We start from the raw sequence: 19696 nt of genomic DNA, 5'->3' as shown, positions 1-19696 counted from the left end.
TTCTTCTTGACCTGCTGTCTCTCCAGAATCCAACCTGTCACTCTACCCTGAGGATTTGTACCTTTTTATATCTACCATCTCCACTCACCATCTTAGTCTCAGCTACTGCTGTCTGTTCTCTCACCAGAGCTCCCAAGGGGGCTCCCTGTATTCTCAGCTTCTATCAACCTGTTCCACCCCAAAGTGGCTTTCACACTGCCATTCTGATCGGCATGCTCCCACTAAGACCCTACCCCCAGTGGCTTCCTGTCCTTTTTCTGTCCCTTGCCCTGACCTGCGCAGTCCTATGTGGTCTGATCCCCAAAGAGCCCTCTAGTTCAACACGCCTATGCCTTCTCCACATGTTTACCACATGGCCCTTTTTCTTGTTTGCAAGCACCTTTCTCTAGCTCCTAAGACATACCTGCCAAAAAGCTTTCACAAATGCTGTTCTCTTGTTTTTCTATACTTCTCCTCTACAGCCCCTTCACCTATTTATTTAACTCTTCTTACTCATCCTTCCGCTGTGAAGAGGCAGGGTGTCCAGTGGTTAAGAGCAGAGACTCTGAGCCAGTGTTCTGGGTTCAAATCCTAGCCTGCTATTTACTAGTTTGGGCAAGTTATTTCATCTTTCTGTGCCTCAGTTCTTTCCATCTGTAAAATGAGAATAATAATAGCACCTACATCTGAAGGCTGTCAGAAGGGTTGATTAGGTGTGCATGAGTTTCAAGTAGAGTGGGGCCAGCTATATAAATATCTACTATTATTATTGTTACTTGTTACAAGAGTAAAGTGCTGCAATGATTGATGATTGTGAAAGCTGTTAATTTACTATTCAAAACAACTAAGAAGTATATTTAATTAAAGAAATAGATTAATAGTTAATATGAATATTTAGACAGCGAGTTAACCAAAGAAATAGATCAACAGTGTATATGAATGTTAAGAAGTGAGTTAACTAGATACCCTCAGAAAAATTGGATCCTTTTTGAGCCAGTAAACCATTTATACAAGTTCAGATAATATAAGGCAGAATGATAATAAATTATAGGATAATTATAACCTTTAGAATTAATTGAGGTATTCTAGCATTCATAGTGTTAGATAAAATCTTTCAATTAAATCAGTTATTCTGAAAGACAAAATAAATACTTAATGATTCTGGTGGCAGTCTCTTTGTCTGCGATATCCTGGTGGAGCTAGTCAGCAAATCTCTCTCTCTCTGCTGACCATGGTGGACAGTGAGCATCCATTTAGATTTGCAGGAGCTGCAGTGCACAGCAGCTGTGCTCTAGTTGCTGAGCACACTGAGAAATTCATGTTTCTGCACTGCCTTGTCAAATTTTAAAATTATTACTACTAACATTTCTAATAATACAATTATAGTTTTTTATAGTTTCAAAATGAGGCTTGTAAATACATCTTAGGATGGAGATGCACTCTGGTCTCAGCTTTGTCTGGATATTGATCAAGCCAGAATGTATATTCAGTGAGACTCTTGGTTTCATATTTACCGCTGTGCTCAGTTGTGTCTGAATCTTTGCACCCCGTGGACTGTAGATTTCTGCTTCTGCTTCTCTGCCCTTGGAATTTTACAGGCAAGGATACTAGAGTGTAGTGCCATTTCCTATTCCAGGGGATCTTCTCGACCCAGGAATCAAACCTGCATCTCTGGGGGTCTCCTGCATTAGCAGGCAGATTCTTTACTACTGTGCCGCTTAGTTGGTAAATTTAATGTACCCTCACATATGCTCAAACCTATGACCCAGAGTGCATAGATTTTCCTCAAATTGGACACATTTTGTTGACAATTATATGTGTTATGACCTTCCTTCCTTCCTTGATTCATTACAGAAGTATTATATGTTTCTTGTATTGTGGTGTGCTAATGTCCAAGGATACCTGTGACAACTAACTGTGTTTTGCTTTAAGAATAAACTGAACATTTACCGAGCATTTTTTGTATGCCAGCAACTGCTCTAAGTGCTTCTATGGTTTAACTCACTTAATCTTTTGCTGCTTGTGAAGGAGAAGGTACTGTTAATTATTCTAATGCTGAGACATATAGGTTAGACAACTTATTTTTTGTAGGCAGCAGAGCCAGAATTTGAACCAGCTCTTGTAGCACAAACACTCATATTCTTAACTGTACTGAGTGGCACGGGCGTGCTCTGTTGTGTCTGACTCGTTGAGACTCCGTGGGTAGCCTGCCAGGCTCCTCTGTCCATGGAATTTTCCAGGCAGGAATACTAGTGTGGGTTGTAATTTCCTTCTCCAGGGGATCTTCCCGACCCAGAGGTCAAACTTGCGTCTCTTGCATTGACAGGTGGATTCTTTACCACTGAACCACCTGAGAAGCCCTATACTGAGTGGTAGGAAAGGTTAAGAATGCCATTTAGATTAACTTGCTATTAAGAACTGCAAATGGGAGAAGGTGGTTCTGTAAGCAGGGAAAGAGTTACCAGGATCACTGAGGATTTCCCTGTTCAGTAATATGGATCAACAACTGCCTTCCTTCCTTAAAAATTATTAACCATGAGAAGAGAATGGTGAGGAAGCATTATTAAAAAATATCTGCAATGAATTATTTTGTACTTTGTTTCCAAGCATATTTGCTTAGACAATGAATATCATTATGTACTGAGTTTTCTTAATGCAGGACTATATCTCTTTAAAAATTTTTATAGCAAATTTATAAGGAACTCAAAGGTTATCATGAAATTCTCGTCCCTTTCAGTGCTTTGGAAGGAAGTAGGTGGTATTATTTACATGTTAGATTAGATCCATGTGCTCCAGTCAGGTATTCACTGAGTAAAGTTTTATGTCTAGAACCCACTTTTCCTTGATTGACATATCCAGGTGAAAAGATAACTGCCTGAATGGAGGTTTTGACATTTGTATTGAAGATTTGTATGCTTTCTCTGTCCGAATCTCAACTGTCTTCCATCTAAGCATTTTTTCTGCCCTTTTATTCCCTACATAGCATAGAGGCTGAATGTGGGCTTTGGAGATAGAATGATTGCATGTGAAACTTGTTAGCTATTTGTTAGCTGTATGATCTCCCTTCTTGATTTTCTTACCTGTAAAATGGAGCTATTAATTTTATCGAACTTGTGGGATTAATTATCACAGGCAAATTAATGTAAAGCACTTTGAAGAGCATCTGGCACCTAGTAAACATGCAGTGAATGTTAGCATTATTACCCATTTATTTCTACATAAAGGTAACTGTTGGTAAAACAGCTTTCTATTTCTTTTGTAATTTCACTCATTTAGAAATAAAATGTATTATTATCAATTTTACATATAGCATTGTTCGCAAGTCATACATTTGACACCTTATGTTTATAAGCACTTTTGATGGAAAATTCTCTCCAAAATTTTTCTGTCATAAGCCAAAATATAAAATATAAAATAAATATAAATATTTATTATAAATATATTTGAATTATTCAAAAATGTATTTATTATAATGTATTTGAATTATTAAAAAAAAGGGTTGTTGACTTTAGACTGATAGCAGTATGATGCTTTTATAACTTAGAAATATACTTGCATTAGTCCTTCCTGAAACAGAATTAGCTGTATCTCTTGTTGAATATCCAGTCTTTGCTAAAGTGAAGTGCAATGAAGTCGCTCAGTTGTGTCCGACTCTTTGCAACCCCATGGACTGTAGCCTACCAGGCTCCTCCGTCCCTGGGATTTTCTAGGCAAGCGTACTGGAGTGGGGTGCCATTTCCTTCTCCAGGGCATCTTCCTGACCCTGGGATTGAATCCGAGTCTCCTGCATTGTAGGCAGACGCTTTACCCTCTGAGCCAAATGTGGACTCCACATTTTTAGTCTTTGCTAAAATGACAGAATCCATTCTCACTGAATTTTTTGGAATTTATTAACTTCTATTAGGTTATGTTAGTTACAAAAGAATCCTCAAATTTGTAGCATCCAGTTCCACAAATTTCTTTTTTTAAATTTTCTTAAATCATTTTTTTAAATTTTTATTTTTACTTTATTTTACTTTACAATACTGTATTGGTTTTGCCATACATTGACATGAATCCACCACGGGTGTACATGCGTTCCCAAATATGAACCCCCTTCCCACCTCCCTCCCCATAACATTTCTCTGGGTCATCCCCGTGCACCAGCCCCACATATTTCTTAATTCTGTCACAAATAGGCTACAAAACCCCTCATGACTCCTTAATATTTCTTTGTTTTTAGCTCTTTTTGTTAAAAGTTATAGAAAAAAATGTATACTGAAACTCCAAGTAAGTAATTGAAATTGAATTGTTACCAAATCATGGTCGTTCTTGTTTCATAGATTTCTCTACCCACTTCTTCTACTCCCAGGATATATTACATATCATCCAAAAATGTTTCAGAATAAAGAAAATAACTGGAATATCATTATCTCATCTAAAATTTTTAAGCAATCCCTTAATCTCATTAAATATCTAGTCAGTTTCTGAGTTTCCCTGATTATCTTAAAATCTTTTCTTAAAACAACTTATTTGTTTGAATTAATATTGAAATATACATTTTAATGGGTATGTTTTTAATATATTTTTATTAGTAAAACAATGTTACTGAGGTATAATCTGAATTCGGTAAACAGCACGTATCTAGTATATATAGTTTTACAGGTTTCAAACAATCAAAGTAATGAGCACATCTGTCAGTCCAGAAAGTTTCTTTGTATCCCTTTGTAATCCCTCCCTCCTGCCCCTTCCCCTTAGGCAACCAGTGACCTACATTTTTGTCATTAGTTTGCAATTGCTATAATTTTATATGAATGGGATCATACAGCGTGTATTCTTTTTGTATTCTTTTTTTGTCTATATTATTTACTAAGCATGCATATTTTAAGATGCATCCAGGTTGTTAAATGTGTCAACAGTTTCCTCCTATTTATCCACTTTACAGATAGACCAATATTTGCTTAACTATCTACCTGATGATGGATCATTTAGATGACTTACAGTTTTTGCTATTATAAATAAAGCTTCTGTAAACATTTCTGTGGATATACATTTTCATGTATATCTCTTTGATTTCATCAATGATCCAGTGATGGTTTAGTAGCATATTGTTTAGCTGCCACGTGTTTGGGTTTTTTAGAGTCTTTTTCTTGTAGTTTATTTCTAATCTCCTTTCATTGTGATCAGAAAAGATGCTTAATATGGTTTCTATTTTCTTAAATTTACCAAGGCTCACCTTGTGGCCCAGCATGTGGTCAGTCCTGGAGAAGGTTCCACGTGCACTTGAGAAGAATGTGTAGTCTGCTGCTTTTGGATGGGATGCTCTATAAATATCAATTAAGTCAAACTTATCTAAAGTGAAGAACTGGCTTTTAGTTTCATTGATCTTTGCAGTTGTTTTCTTTGTCTCTGTTTCATTTATTTCTGCTTTGATATTTATAGTTTCTTCTACTGACTTTAGGTTTTGTTTGGTTCTTCTTTCTCTAGTTGTTTTAGGTGTACGTTTAAGTTGTTTAGTTGAGATTTTTCTTGTTTCTTGACCATTCTTCTTGTTTGGACCATTGAACTTTCATTTTCATTTGTCTGTATTTTTTTTTAATTTTCTCTTTGATTTCTTCAGTAATCCATTGGTTGTTTAGTAGCATATTGTTTAGCTGCCATATGTTTCTGTTTTTTATAGTTACTTCTTGTAGTTTATTTCTAATCTCATAGCATCATGATCAGAAAAATTGGTTGATATGGTTTCAATTTTCTTAAATTTATCAAGGCCATCTTGTTCCCCAGCATATGGTCCATCCTGTAGAATGTTCCATGTGCACTTGTGTAATCTGCTATTTGGGATAGAATGCTTTATAAATATCAATTAAGTCCATCTGGTCTAATGTGTCATTTAAGGCCTGTGTTTCCTTATTAATTTTCTGTTTGGATGATCTGTCCATTGATGGAAGTGGGGTGTTAAAGTCCCCCATTATTACTGTAGTTTTTAAAAAATTATTGTATTATTGTCAATTTCTCCTTTTATGGTTGTTAGTATTTGCCTTACATATTAAGGTGTTCCTTTGTTTTGGGGTGCATATATAATTAGAATTATTATATTTTCTTGGATTGTTCCTTTGATCATTATGTAGTAGTCCTCCTCCTTTGTCTCTTGTAACAAGTCTTTGTTTTAAAATCCATTTTGTCTGATATGAGTATTGCTACTCCAGCTTTCTTTTGATTTCTGTTTGTGTGGAATACCTTCTCCCATCCTCTTACTTTAAGTCTGTATGTGTCCCCAGGTCTGAGGTGGATCTCCTATAGACAGCATATATATGGGTCTTGTTTTTGAATCTACCCAACCAGTCTATGTCTTTTGGTTGGTGCATTTCATTATTTTGATTAATCAATAATTGCATTAGTTATCAATATGTATGTTCCTATTACCATTTTTAAAATTGTTTTGAGTATGTTTCTTTAGGTCTTTTCCTTTTGTTGTTTCCTACATAGAGAAGTTCCTTTAGCATTTGTTATAAAGCTGGTTTGGTGGTGCTGAATTATCTTAACTTTTGCTTGTTGAAAAGTCTTTTTATTTCTCTGTCAAATCTGAATGAGAGCCTCACTGTGGAGAGTATTCTTGTTTGTAGGTGCTCTTTCATCACTTTAAATATTTCGTGCCATTCCCTTCTCGCTTGCAGTTTGTGTTCAGAAATCAGCCAATAACCTTCTGGGAGTTCCCTTGTATGTTACGTTATTTATCGGTTTTCCCTTGTTGCTTTTAGTATTTTGTCTCTAATTTTTGTCAGTTTGATTACTGTGTGTCCCAGTGTGTTCCTCCTTGGGTTTATCCTTCCCGGGACTCTCTGTGCTTCCTGGACATGGTTGACTATTTCCTTTTCCATGTTGGGTAAGTTTTAAACTATTATTTCTTCCAGTGTTTACTTGGGCCCTTTCTCTCTTTTCCTCCTGGGACCCCTATAATGCAAGTGTTGGTGCATTTAATGTTATCCCACAGGTCTCTTGGACTGTCTTCATTTCTTCTCATTCTTTTATCTACATTTTGTTCCACAGCAGTGATTTTCACCATTCTGTCTTATAGGTCACTTATCCATTTTTCTGTCTCAGTTATCCTGTTACTGATTCCTTCCAGTGTACTATTCATCTCTGTTCATATGTTCTTTAGTTCTTCTGGGTGTTTGTTAAATATTTCTTGCATCTTCTCCATTTCCCAGCCCCCTGCCCCCAAGATCCTGGATCATCTTCAGTATCATTACTCTGAATCCTTTCTCTGGAAGGTTGCCTATCTTCACCTTTCTGTAGCTTTTTTTTTTTTTTTTCTGAGGTTTTATCTTGTTCCTTCATCTGGGACATAACCCTCTGCCTTTTAATTTTTGTTTAACTTTCTGTGATTGTGGTTTTCATTTTGGAGGCTGCAGAATTATAGTTCTTCTCTCTATAAGTTAATTTTTAACAACTGTATTTAACTGCCAAATCACAAAATTCCTGAAAAAAATATTGGCTGTTATTACTTCAGTTCAGTTCAGTTCAGTTCAGTTGCTCAGTCGTGTCCAGCTCTTTGCAACCCCATGAATCGCAGCACGCCAGGCCTCCCTGTCCATCACTAACTCCTGGAGTTCACTCAGACTCACGTTCATTGAGTTAGTGATGCCATCCAGCCATCTCATCCTCTGTCGTCCTCTTCTCCTCCTGCCCCCAATCCCTCCCAGCATCAGAGTCTTTTCCAATGAATCAACTCTTCGCATGAGGTGGCCAAAGTATTGGAGTTTCGGCTTTAGCATCATTCCCTCCAAAGAAATCCCAGGGCTGATCTCCTTCAGAATGGACTGGTTGGATCTCCTTGCAGTCCAAGGGACTCTCAAGAGTCTTCTCCAACACCACAGTTCAAAAGCATCAATTCTTCGGCACTCAGGTTTCTTCATAGTCCAACTCTCACATCCATACCTGACCACAGGAAAAACCATAGCCTTGACTAGACGGACCTTTGTTGGCAACGTAATGTCTCTGCTTTTGAATATGCTGTCTAGGTTGGTCATCACTTTTTTCCCAAGGAGTAAGCGTCTTTGAATTTCATGGCTGCAATCACCATCTGCAGTGATTTTGGAGCCCAAAAAAATAAAGTCTGACACTGTTTCCACTGTTTCCCCATCTATTTCCCATGAAGTGATGGGACCAGATGCCATGATCTTCGTTTTCTGAATGTTGAGCTTTAAGCCAACTTTTTCCACTCTCCTCTTTCACTTTCATCAAGAAGCTCGTTAGTTCTTCTTTACTTTCTGCCATAAGGGTGGTGTCATCTGCATATCTGAGGTTATTGATATTTCTCCCGGCAATCTTGATTCCAGTTTGTGCTTCTTCCAGCCCAGCATTTCTCATGATGTACTCTGCATATAAATTAAATAAGCAGGGTGACAATATACAGCCTTGACGTACTCCTTTTCCTATTTGGAACCAGTGTGTTGTTCCATGTCCAGTTCTAACTGTTGCTTCCTGACCTGCGTACAAATTTAGTGCAAGCCAAATCCAGCATGGCATTATAGAGTAGTAGAACATGTTTCTCTGTTATTCCTATTTTTAAAATTTTTTCTTAATACTAATAGTGAGAGGCAGAGGTTTGATCAAATTCAGGCTCAACTTTTTGGTAAGATTGTTGCAAAGTTTATGAAAGGCTACTGCTTATCATTTCCTTTATCCATTGATTTATTAGGCCTGCAAATTAGTGGTAGTCTAACTCTATCATTCTTTCTTTATTTTAAGTAGCTGGGATGATCTATAAAGGAAAACTTACCTAGAACTAGTTGCTTACAGTGAGGTGTAAGTTTGTTAAGGAAATGAAGGATAATAAAACATATTTCACTTTTACTCATTTTCAGAATGAGTTGGCTCCCTCATATCTTTCTAAGGTGCCAGTGACTTTTTTTAAGTGTTGTTATAAACTTAGAGATTTAAACATATCTGATGTGTTTTAGTCCACTGAGATTTTATGCTTATTGGTACTTAAACTGATCCATGTTTTGACTGAAGGGAGCCTCTTCAAGTTGATCCTTGATGCTTCTGACACACATTCAGTAATCTTGGATAGCTTGCTTGCTCTCTGGAAAGACATGTTTATGACTCATCATCTGTAGTTCACGCCTTATACTGAGTCACTTTTCCAGGGAGCCAGAGTCCTTTAATAGAATATGGTATTTAGAACTGTATGGTAACACTTACAGGTGGAATCTAAAATATGATACCAGTGAACTTATCTATGAAACAGAAGCAGACTCACAGACATGGAGAACAGACTTGTGGTTGCCAAGGGGGAGTGGGTGTTGGGGAAGAGTAGATCGGATGGAGTTTGGAATTAGTAGATATGAACTATTTTACATAGAATGGATAAATAACAAGGTTCTACTATATAGCACGGAATTCTATATCCTGTGATAAAGCATAATGGAAAAGAATATGAAGAAGAGTGTGTAACTATATATAACTGAATCACTTTACTGTTTGTTGTAAATTAACTGTACTTCCATAAAATAAACTTAAAAGATAGATTATGGTATTTAGAAACCATAATCTAAGCACTGGGGTTACTTACTACTACTAGATTCTTAACTGTTTCTAGTACATTTAAGTGGATGAGCTGAGAAGGTACACATATACACAAACATTTTTATGATAAAATATACTATGAGTTTATTCATTATTTTCATTTGAAATTTAGGAGTATAAGATTTTAGCTAAACTTTCTTACATTTGTTTTTCTTTTTCTTCCATGCTGAAAATCCCAGTTGTCAGTAACATTGTACTATCATTTGCTACACACACGACAAATATTCATAACATTACCAATACTATCTTCAGTAACATGATTATTAAAAAGTTATATATAGAGATGAAAAATCAAATTTATATTTCAAGGCACTTTAAATAGCTTTTTTCTGATGCTTTTTTCGCCAGTGTGGTAAACAATTAGGTTAATTTGATTAATCTTGTTCCCAAATTTTAGATATTGAATTTAAATGTTTTATGATTATACAAAATATTTACATGTTTCCAAAGTATAATCTGTTAAGACATGATATTTTCCAGTTAGCATATATCCCTGTTCTTTCCCTGGTGTATATTATGATTTTATTTTAAAAATCTGTATATATATATTTGTATGTTGTATTCCTTAGGTGAATGGAAACATATATTCTACCTTGCTGTTTATCAGTATATCCAGGAGGTGCCCCATAGCAATATATGTATTTCTGATTCTTTTTTAGCTGCTTAGTATTCATGTTTGATGTCTATAATTTTTCCACCAAGATTTTCTCCAGATGATTTTGGGTCATTTCCAGTATTTGAGATTACAAAATTTAATATCTTTTTATATTTTTGCCAGTGTATATTTGGGATATGTCTTCATTTTAAATATTTATTTACTTGACTGTGCTGGGTCGTAGTTGCTGTACACCAGATCTTTTATCTTCATCACAGCATGTGAACTCTTAGTTGCAGCATGTGGGCTCTAGTTCCCTGACCAGGGATTGAACCCCAGGCCACTTGCATAGGGAGCATGGAGCCTTATCCTCTGGACCACCAGGGAAGTTGCTGGGATATATTTTCATATTAGTATTTTTCCAACATTGCATGTGTGAAAATTTGCAAACATACCTATTCCTACCACCTAAACTGATATAGAATTTACATATTGTGAAATGTGCAAAAATAAGTGTACATTCATTGTTTTGACGTTTGCACTTTTTTTAGTTGTGTCATTTATTTATATTGAGTTGTAAGCATCCTTTTTGTATTCTAGATCTAAGTCCCTTATCAGATAAATGGTTTGCAAATATTTTCTCCCATTCTGTGAGTTATCCTTTCACTTTCTTGATGGTATCCTTTTACAGCATGCAGGTTTTCAGTTTTGGTGATGTCCAGTTTATCTGCTTTTTCTTTTGATGCTTATGCTTTCAGTGTTGTGTCTAGGAAGCCATTGCCTAATCCAAGGTGTATGCCTATATTTTCTTCGAAGAGTTTTATACTTTTGGCTCCTATACTTATGGTATGAGGTAGAAGTTCAACTTAATTCAAAGGAGAAATAACTTTTCAACAACTGTTGCTGGGAAAACTTAATATCCACGTGTAAAATAATGGTTTTTGGCACCCTGGTCAAAAAAATTAATTGTTCATAAATATGAGGGCTTATTTCTAGACATTAAATTTTGTTTCATTGTTATATATGTCTGTCTTTTTTAAGAATTCATGAATTTAAGGATGACATTTACAAAAGAATGCATTTGTGTTTATAACCTCTGTTCATGGTTCTCTATATATGTTTTGTCTCAATAGCTTCTCCCATTTGTTTCTACAATTATCTCATTTTGTATGTAATGCCATATGGGAAGGGAATGCTTGGTGGTGAGTATAATATTAATGTCACTGGGATGGTTATATTCCCATTTTTCAAAGACTGCTTTGAACACAGACAGGGAGTATCTTCAATTGGGAGTGATGGCATAAAATTATGAAAATAAGGAAGCTTATGGTTCAAAGATTTTCTTACCTTATTTAAATCTGAGATGGAGTTCTGTGAAAGTACATTAAACTAATGGGTATGACTTCCTCTTTCATAAAATAGACATTTCAGACCTATCAAAAATTATTCTTTATGATTATACTTCTTTATAGAGTTCCTGAGTTGGAGATAGAAGAAGAAACTCAAGTTCAAGAGATGACCCTAGATGAGTGGAAAAATCTTCAAGAACAGACCAGACCAAAGCCTGAATTTAACATCCGGAAACCTGAGTCTACTGTCCCTTCCAAAGCAGTGGTGATACACAAGTCTAAATATAGAGATGATGTAAGCATGATGTTTTATATCTAGAGGTAATCTTCATTGTTACCTTATTGAAAATGAAATGGAACATTAGTAGCTGATATTCTAGTTTCAACATTATAGTAATCAGATGTGTCTGTTTCAACCTAAGAGTAACCATGCATGCCTAATTTTACTATATTTTTATTAAATGAAAAAAAAATTGACCCATTAATACTTGATCCAAAGCAGTTATAGTGAGCACATTTTCTGCTCACTCCAGAACTGTGTGAAGACTGTGCTTACACTGTGTGTTTTAGTTGCATTTCAATTTGGTGTCAAAAGAGAGATCCAGAATGTTTCCCTGAATGATGCCATTTCATAGGATAACTACTAGGCATTTTCGTGATTAAATTAGCTTCAGTTATGATTCTTTTTTTTAAATTCAAGTATAGTTGATTTACAGTATTTTTATAGTTTCAGGTGTACAGAAAAGTGATTCAGTGTTATTTTTCAGTTCTAATTCTTAATAAGCGTGTTTAACTGAAGCTAGTTGATCACTTTAAACCAGTCAGAGTTGGGTGAATCCTTTCTTGTGATTTTGCAGTAGCTTTGCTCCCTCTGCAGAAATTCGCCAGAGGACCCCTGAAGTCCCTCCCCCAGGACAGGCACTGCTAGCATGGCCAGCTATCCATTTGGGATTGCTAACTCATTCTTAAGATGTGATTTTACATGGTTTGTGTTCACCTACTTGTTGGCGGCTTCAGCTTTGAAAATATCTTACAGCATATATTGATAAGGATGGTCAGAGAGTTATTTAACCACATTCTATTTGCATTCCTAAACTTAAGGGAGGGTACACTGACGCATTGTAATTTTAAAATTTAGAGTTAGTATCATTCAGTCACAGCTATTTATCTTGATACCAGTCTCTGTGTCAATGATGGTGGTGAGCACTCTTCCTCTCTGCTTGATGTTATTCCTTGATTTTCCATTTGAAAATCAGGAGTTTTATACTATGTAGATTTGTCTGTGTTCCCATTTATATTTTGGTTAGTTATATTCTTTTTATGAATAGTTTCTCTAGGGGATCATTTATGATACTGGATTCCTTCCTACCTCCTCTTTCCATCAGTCCAAATTCCAGGAGTCTGTGTTTTGAGCTGTTCCTCTAGAAAAGGCTTTTTGTACACATACAAGGCCAGAGCCTTATTCTCTCAGAAAGCTCTGTGAGGTCTTTTTACAAGTCTATCAGCTAGTTGGGTTGGGTTTTTTTTTCCCTATCCACTTACTTTTTTTGTAAATAAAGTTTTGCCTAAAACAATTGTGCTGTCAGGATTTGAAATGTGCAGCTGACATGTTAAGTAAAAATAGAAGCTGTTCTTCTTAATCCACACCAGATTCATCTTCACTGGCTTCTAAGAGAGGTCTCCTGGAATCTTTGAAGCAACTGGGTTAGCTGAGTCATGGAGCTTGGTCTCAGTAAGGCACACATCTTTGGTACTTATTAACCTTACAGCATTGATGATTTCAGCCAGGAATTGTTCTTAAAGAGACAGAAGCCAAATCGTGGTGTCACTACTTTGTTCTGGATACACTAAAGAGAACAAAAGCACTAGAATAATACCTCTTGTTTCCTTGGAGCTCTGTTCTTGCCAAAGTTAAGACCTAACAGTAGCCTATGAGTAGAGCGGGCCCTTAAAGCACTTTGGCCTGGCAATTTGCTCACTCAACTTCCCCTGCAAGCTGTGCCTTCTTACTGGGAAGCTGTGTCTCTGCTGAGGTGCCTGGACAGCCAACTGTTTTCTAAATCAGGCAGTAGTTTATTATTTTGCCTGTTACATTTTTTGTGTGTTTATCTTGTTGTCAGAGTGCAAGTGTTCCTGAATTGTTCTTTCCTTCATCTTTTTAGCTTCAAGAGTACATCTGTCTAAGGACACAAATTTAAACATGAAGCCTGGAGTAAACATAAGGCCAAAAGGGAAATACGTGCTCTGGGAGATTTGATTCCATTTGCTGGACAAGCAAATGGATGTTTAACCATATAACACTTTGGAGATTCTCATCCGTAATCATTGGCCTATTTTCTGCAGGTTTATATTTCTCTGTAGGTTTATATTTTACTTACAAGTGAGAAGTTTCATTCGTTGTTAGGAATTGAAACCAAATCAAATTTGAAGGTTTATTAATACTGTTTTATCAAGAGACAAAACTAATTTGACCTCTTGATTCATGTCTGACTCTTGTGATCCCATGGCCTGTAGCCTGCCAGGTTCCCCTGTCCATGGGATTCTCCCGGCAAGAGTACTGGAGAAGGTTGCCATTTCCTTCTCCAGGGGATTTTCCCAACCCAGAAATTGAACCCAGCTCTCCTGAATTGCAGGCCGTTTCTTTACCATCTGAGCTACTACAAGGGAAGGCCCCATACAATAAAATGTATATTCTCAAAGAATTTTAACTAAGGCGGTTTTTAAAAAGCAGCCTGAGTTCTTTATTCAGCCTTGGTAGCAACCCTTAGATAATCATACTGTTGTTACTCTTTCCATATATTTTTGAGTCGAAATTATTTACTGTAAATCATCCTGTTTTTGACATATGGTATTTGTACAGTCAGTACCCATGTTGAGAGCAGTTTCTCCATCAAGTTCTTTTCTAGGAAGGTGAATTTTCCTTATTTATCAAAGTAGCATTTGTGAACAAAACAAAAGGCAGGAACTAAAACTTTTCAGTCTCAGCAAAATACACTTAGATATGCAACATATATAGGATTTCTGTTAGTCATGTTAAATCTTACATCTGAACCTACTAAACTGATAGAAATTTGGTCTGACTTGAAGTAAGTTCAAAAATGCTTGAATTAAGACTATGACACTACTGTGTATAAAGCAGGTAACTATTGAGAACCTACTGTATAGTTTAGGGAACTCTGTTCAATACTCTATGATAATCTGTATGGTGATAGAATCTTAAAAGAGTGGATTTATGCATTTATATAGCCAACAGGGGCTTTCCTGGTGGCTCAGCAGTAAAGAATCCAGCTGCGGTGCAGGAGACACAGGTTTGATCCCTGGGTCGGGAAGACCCCTGGAGAAGGACATGGCAACCCACTCCAGTATTCTTGCCTGGAGAATCCCAAGGACAGGGGAGCCTGGTGGGCTACAGTTCATTGGGTTGGAGCCAGACACGAGTTAGTGACTGAACAACAGCAATAGTGGACTGACTTTGTGGTTACAACAGAAACTACCCCAGCACTGTAAATCAGCCACTCCCATTAAATAGAAAAAAAGAAGGCCTGTCAGTATGAGAACGTGTGGCTGCAAAGTGCAAAACCCACGCAGCTGGAAGCAGAGCAGCAGCAGCATCTTCCCCTGCTCAGCCCAGCGAGTGTCCATGGAGACGGCCGTGTGTACGTTCTGTGTCTGATGCTGTAACTGTGTTTCAGACGGTAAAGGATGACTATGAAGATGATGCCCACGTTTTCCGGAAAGCAGCCAATGACATCACATCCCAGCTGGAGATTAATTTTGGTAACCTCCCTCGTCCCGGGCGTGGAGCCAGAGGTGGCACACGGGGAGGCCGGGGAAGGATCAGAAGGGCAGAAAACTACGGACCCAGAGCAGAAGTGGTGGTAAGTGTGTATATTCTAAATCCTGGATGGTTTTCTGAAGTGAGAGGATGAAGATGCCCTGGGCCTACATAGTTTGATTTTGGAGGATCATCAAGTTCGGCCTGATCTAGATAGAGGACATTCTTTCTCCTCTGTCTAGTGTGGGCCTCATGTTAGAGTGTTTGGAATGGTCATCAGCATGATGGGCATCAATTGGATACAGACCATTGTGTAGCCCTGGCCTCCCGGGTCTCCAGGGAAGTCTGTCTGCTATGATTGTACACTCAGAGCTGGAGAAAAATTCACGCATGTGCATCAGATGAGGTCCCCAGGCTTGGTATTGAATTAGATCAACTGACAGTTGCTTACTGTGGTGTAAGCAACCCTGTGCCCTGAAGCTTTCAGTGTAGACAGAATCATTCCAACAGCTTCAAGGCAACCTTTTCACGTCAAACCATTCTTTGCCACTCTTTAGCTGACACTGCCCTACTTCTGGGACAGACAACCTTGTTCCTTACTCCATGGGGCCTTTCTGCCTGCTGGCCTTCCTCCTACCCCTTTGCCTGTTTACCTAGGCTAGATCCTCTAACCTCCCTTCATCAGAGGAGGCTTCCAGACCAGGTCAGAGTCCTTCCTTTCTTTGAAGCACCATCTGCATTTGTAATTGTACTATCGCTGGTACAATTGTTGGTCAGCATCTGCTGTCTCCAGAAGACAGATTGGTTTCCCCAGTGCCTAGTATAATATAAGCTGTACTAGACGCTTCATCAGTGTTTTATGAACAAATATACCAATACCTGTTTAGTGGGAATTGGGCACAAGGTTCAGCGGCCAGCAGAGGCACCCATGCTGTCCTTGTGAGAATGGAGAAGCCCCTTCTTTGTGGCTGATCTTGGAAATATTCCTTTTGCTGCCGATTCCCTTATTCCAGGGAGCAACCCCTGGGAGGAGTCTAACTTGTTATACTTCAGCAAGAACGAAAACAAGTGTTTTTTCTGGGTAAATTTGAGGCCAGTTGGGAAAAAGGATCTATTCTGGAAATAGAAAATACACACCTGCCCCTTTCCAATAGCAGCTCTGCCACTGTGGTGCAGTGTGGCTCTCTGGTGCAAGGGACCCTGCCACCCACCTGGGCTCTTCCAGCTCTGCACCACCCTCAGGCCCCACCCGCCTTCACAGTTGCATTGTGTCAGAATCCTGTTCTTTTTGCTCATTTGTTGTGGTTATCTCAAGAAGTTTCTCTTCTAGAAGACGTCACTTAACTGTAATGTGTGCATGGCCACCAGGTTGCACTGGACGCCCCGACTGTGGGCCTCTAGTCCCAGGCCATGTGTTACTGATGTGACCAGTATGCTCCTCCTGCAGGAGCTCTGTGAGCTCCTGAGGGTAGGACTGTCTTTAACCATCCTTGTATCTCCATGTAGCAAACATTCTGTCATGTTTATCGGATGAAGGAGGAGCTAAAGGGTCCAGGTGGTGCTAGTGGTAAAGAACCCACCTGCCAATGCAGGATACATGAGACACGGGTTTGATCCCTGAGTCGGAAGATTCCCTGGAGGAAGGCATGACAGTCCACTCTAGTATTCTTGCCTGGAGAAGCCCATGGACAAAGGAGCCTGTTGGGGTATAGTCCATAGGGCTGCAAAGAGTCAGATACAACTGAAGTGACTTAGCACGCATGCACGCAAGGTGCAAATAAAGGATCACAGTAAGGTTTTGTGGGAGTGAGGGCCAGGGCAGGGCGTGGGGGAGGCAGGGTGGCAGGCACTGCCAGCCATCCTGCAGTGGGGACAGAGCGGGTCAGAGGAGGGAGAAGCATGCTTCTGTGCCCCCCTCTGCAGGGTCTGGGCAGAACTTGGCTGCAGCTCAGAGCAGGGCCTCACGTGGAGTGACCCTGCCACTCTTCTCTTCCCACTGGGCCTCTCCCTCCCTCAACGTTTGGGCTGCTTACCCCTACTCAGTTAGTTCCTTCATGATGTTGGGAGGGATTGGGGGCAGGAGGAGAAGGGGATGACAGAGGATGAGATGGCTGGATGGCATCACCCACTCGATGGACGTGAATCTGAGTGAACTCCGGGAGTTGGTGATAGACAGGGAGGCCTGGCGTGCTGCAATTCATGGGGTCACAAAGAGTCGGACATGACTGAGTGACTGAACTGAACTGAACTGAGAGAGTAGGTACTGTGTTTCACACACTTTTGCACCCAAGTGGGAATGGGTGAACTGACAGTTGGTTTCAAAACTTCTCTTTTTTAGATACAAGATGTTGCTCCAAACCCGGATGACCCTGAAGATTTCCCTGCTCTGGCTTGAGACAGCCCAATTTCCCTGGCAACTTAAACAGCACTGGCATACCTATGAAGACTTTTCTTGCTGTGGGGAAGAGAGTCAGACTCTAAGAACAATAGATGTTGCTTTTTCCCGTGTAATTTGAACTCATTGTACTGTTTTTGGTCTGGGTAGTTTGTGGGAACAGGGATTTCTCCAGACACCTAAAGAGCAGCAGTTCTGGCTGGGGGTTAGTCTGGCACTTTCCCAGGAAGGTAGATAATGGTGATTATTTTTTTATTTAATGAATTCCAAATGTAGTTCAGAAATAATGTTTAAAACCTGTACATAGAGATTGTATTGAATCCTCCACAAAAGCATGGAGAGTAAAGCAAGTTGTAAAATAGAATCTATTGAGACTACTTAGTAAATTGTATAGATACCGGAAGGCTGTGTCCTTCAGTATTAGAGGAAATACATATAACTCTGCTATTAATTTAAAGCAGTCACAGCCTAGTTTTCAGCGACCAAGAAATTAAAATACAGTTCTATTTACCATTTACTTGTAAATGTTATATTCTCCTGGAATTTTTTTGGTTTTTTATTTAACCAATAATTTTAAATAGCTATTGTGCACTCAAAGGTTACCACTCTGTGGCAGAGAATTAGGGCAAGTATTGGGGTTTCTCATGGTGATTTAAACTACCTCGTGGTTTCTGTGTGTATGTAACACACACATACACATATGCTTAGTATAAATGTGCATATTTAGTGTTTGGGTGGTTTTTAGGATGAGTATTAAGTATATGATCTTTAAAATCATGTTATTTAACCCACCAATCAAATGAAAAGGGGTCCAGGGAAGAGTGTTGCAGATTTTCTCCCTCAAAGCTAGTGTCAGAATTCAACACCTGTGTACGAAGGCTGTCTGTCCCTGTCCTGGGCAAGACTTGTAAATAACACTGAATACCCATATGCAGTTTTTCTCACTCGGCCCTGCACCAGTTCGAGTTCCTCTTTCTTGCCTTTGGAGCATGTTAGGGTTAGCCCTAGCCCCACTAATCAGCAGGGCTGAGACCGGGAGGCCCATGGCGGTTCAGCTAGCTGCTTGTGGGTAGTGCTGCGATGGTGGCTGGGGCAGAGGCAGCTGTTAACAGCCCCGGAAGCTGGGGTGACACCCTTCCCATTTTACTGAAGAAACTGGGGAACAGTCACAAACTTGTTACACAGTTGATACGTTCATGTTGGAATCTGAACCTTGGTCTCAGGATTTGTGCTTTTTTTTGCCTTGCTATACTGTCCAAGATGACAGTTCTGAACTTGAACCCAAGTGTAAATAAAGGTTGGTATTCCCTCCTAACTTTGTGTATAGAGAGTTGAATCCTTTTGGTGACACCCAGGTCAAGAGGGAAGAACATGTGGAAAGACCACAGTGGAGTCATTTCACATTTTGTTGAATAATCAGAGCTGAACCCTTAGTCACATTAAGCCACTGTGGTTGACAGCCTACTTTTGGATTCTTGTTATCAATCTGAGTATTAAGGTCATTTTATTCCCCCTCCCCAGAAAAAGACAGTGAACGGGAGTACCCTAATCTGAGTTAAGAAGGCTTGTGAGAGTAAATGTCAGGTTCAGCCGTGATAGTCAGCTGGTGCAGCGTGTCACTGCTCAGCAGGCTTGAGCTGTCACATTGTCATTCTGCCTTGCCTTGGCTTTGAAGATTGGCAAAACAGAGATCCCTTCCAAAATTCCCTTATTCCCTTTAGTGTCATGAATAACACTTGCAAAGCCCATTGTGCTAGGCTTCATGTTGTATGTGCAAATACTACATCCTTCCCAGAGACTGAGAATTCCTATGCCACAGAGCAGCCTCAGATCTCATGAAAGTTTGGTGAGGGGATAGGGGATGGCTTCTGGGCCTGCAGGGGTCTTCATTTGCTCACCAGGACTACCTCTCACCAATTTGGGGGGTCAGATGAATGTCAGGCTTTTGTCATAGGATTGTCCACAGTCCAGCCCCAGAGAAGACAGGGCAGCAGCACAGGGCAGGAGGAATCCATAATGTGATATAGGGAAAC

At 39.0% G+C, this 19696-nt stretch overlaps 1 protein-coding gene across 1 annotated transcript in view; it reads left to right on the top strand.

Moving 5' to 3' along the window:
• The window catches only part of HABP4 (hyaluronan binding protein 4), a 36995-nt gene extending 18017 nt beyond the window's left edge, over positions 1 to 18978 (top strand). Inside the window, exons 6-8 of the mRNA XM_069575735.1 lie at positions 11617 to 11788; positions 15186 to 15371; positions 17607 to 18978. Of these exons, the coding sequence (XP_069431836.1) occupies positions 11617 to 11788; positions 15186 to 15371; positions 17607 to 17663 (415 nt within the window). The 3' untranslated portion in view covers positions 17664 to 18978. The remainder of the gene's footprint in view (positions 1 to 11616; positions 11789 to 15185; positions 15372 to 17606) is intronic.
• Positions 18979 to 19696: the final 718 nt, after the last annotated feature.

The sequence above is a fragment of the Ovis canadensis genome, chromosome 2, assembly GCF_042477335.2.
Source record: "Ovis canadensis isolate MfBH-ARS-UI-01 breed Bighorn chromosome 2, ARS-UI_OviCan_v2, whole genome shotgun sequence".
Lineage (NCBI taxonomy): Eukaryota > Metazoa > Chordata > Mammalia > Artiodactyla > Bovidae > Ovis > Ovis canadensis.
Note: the sequence above shows the minus strand (reverse complement) of the source record. Positions and strands in the feature narration are given on the sequence as shown.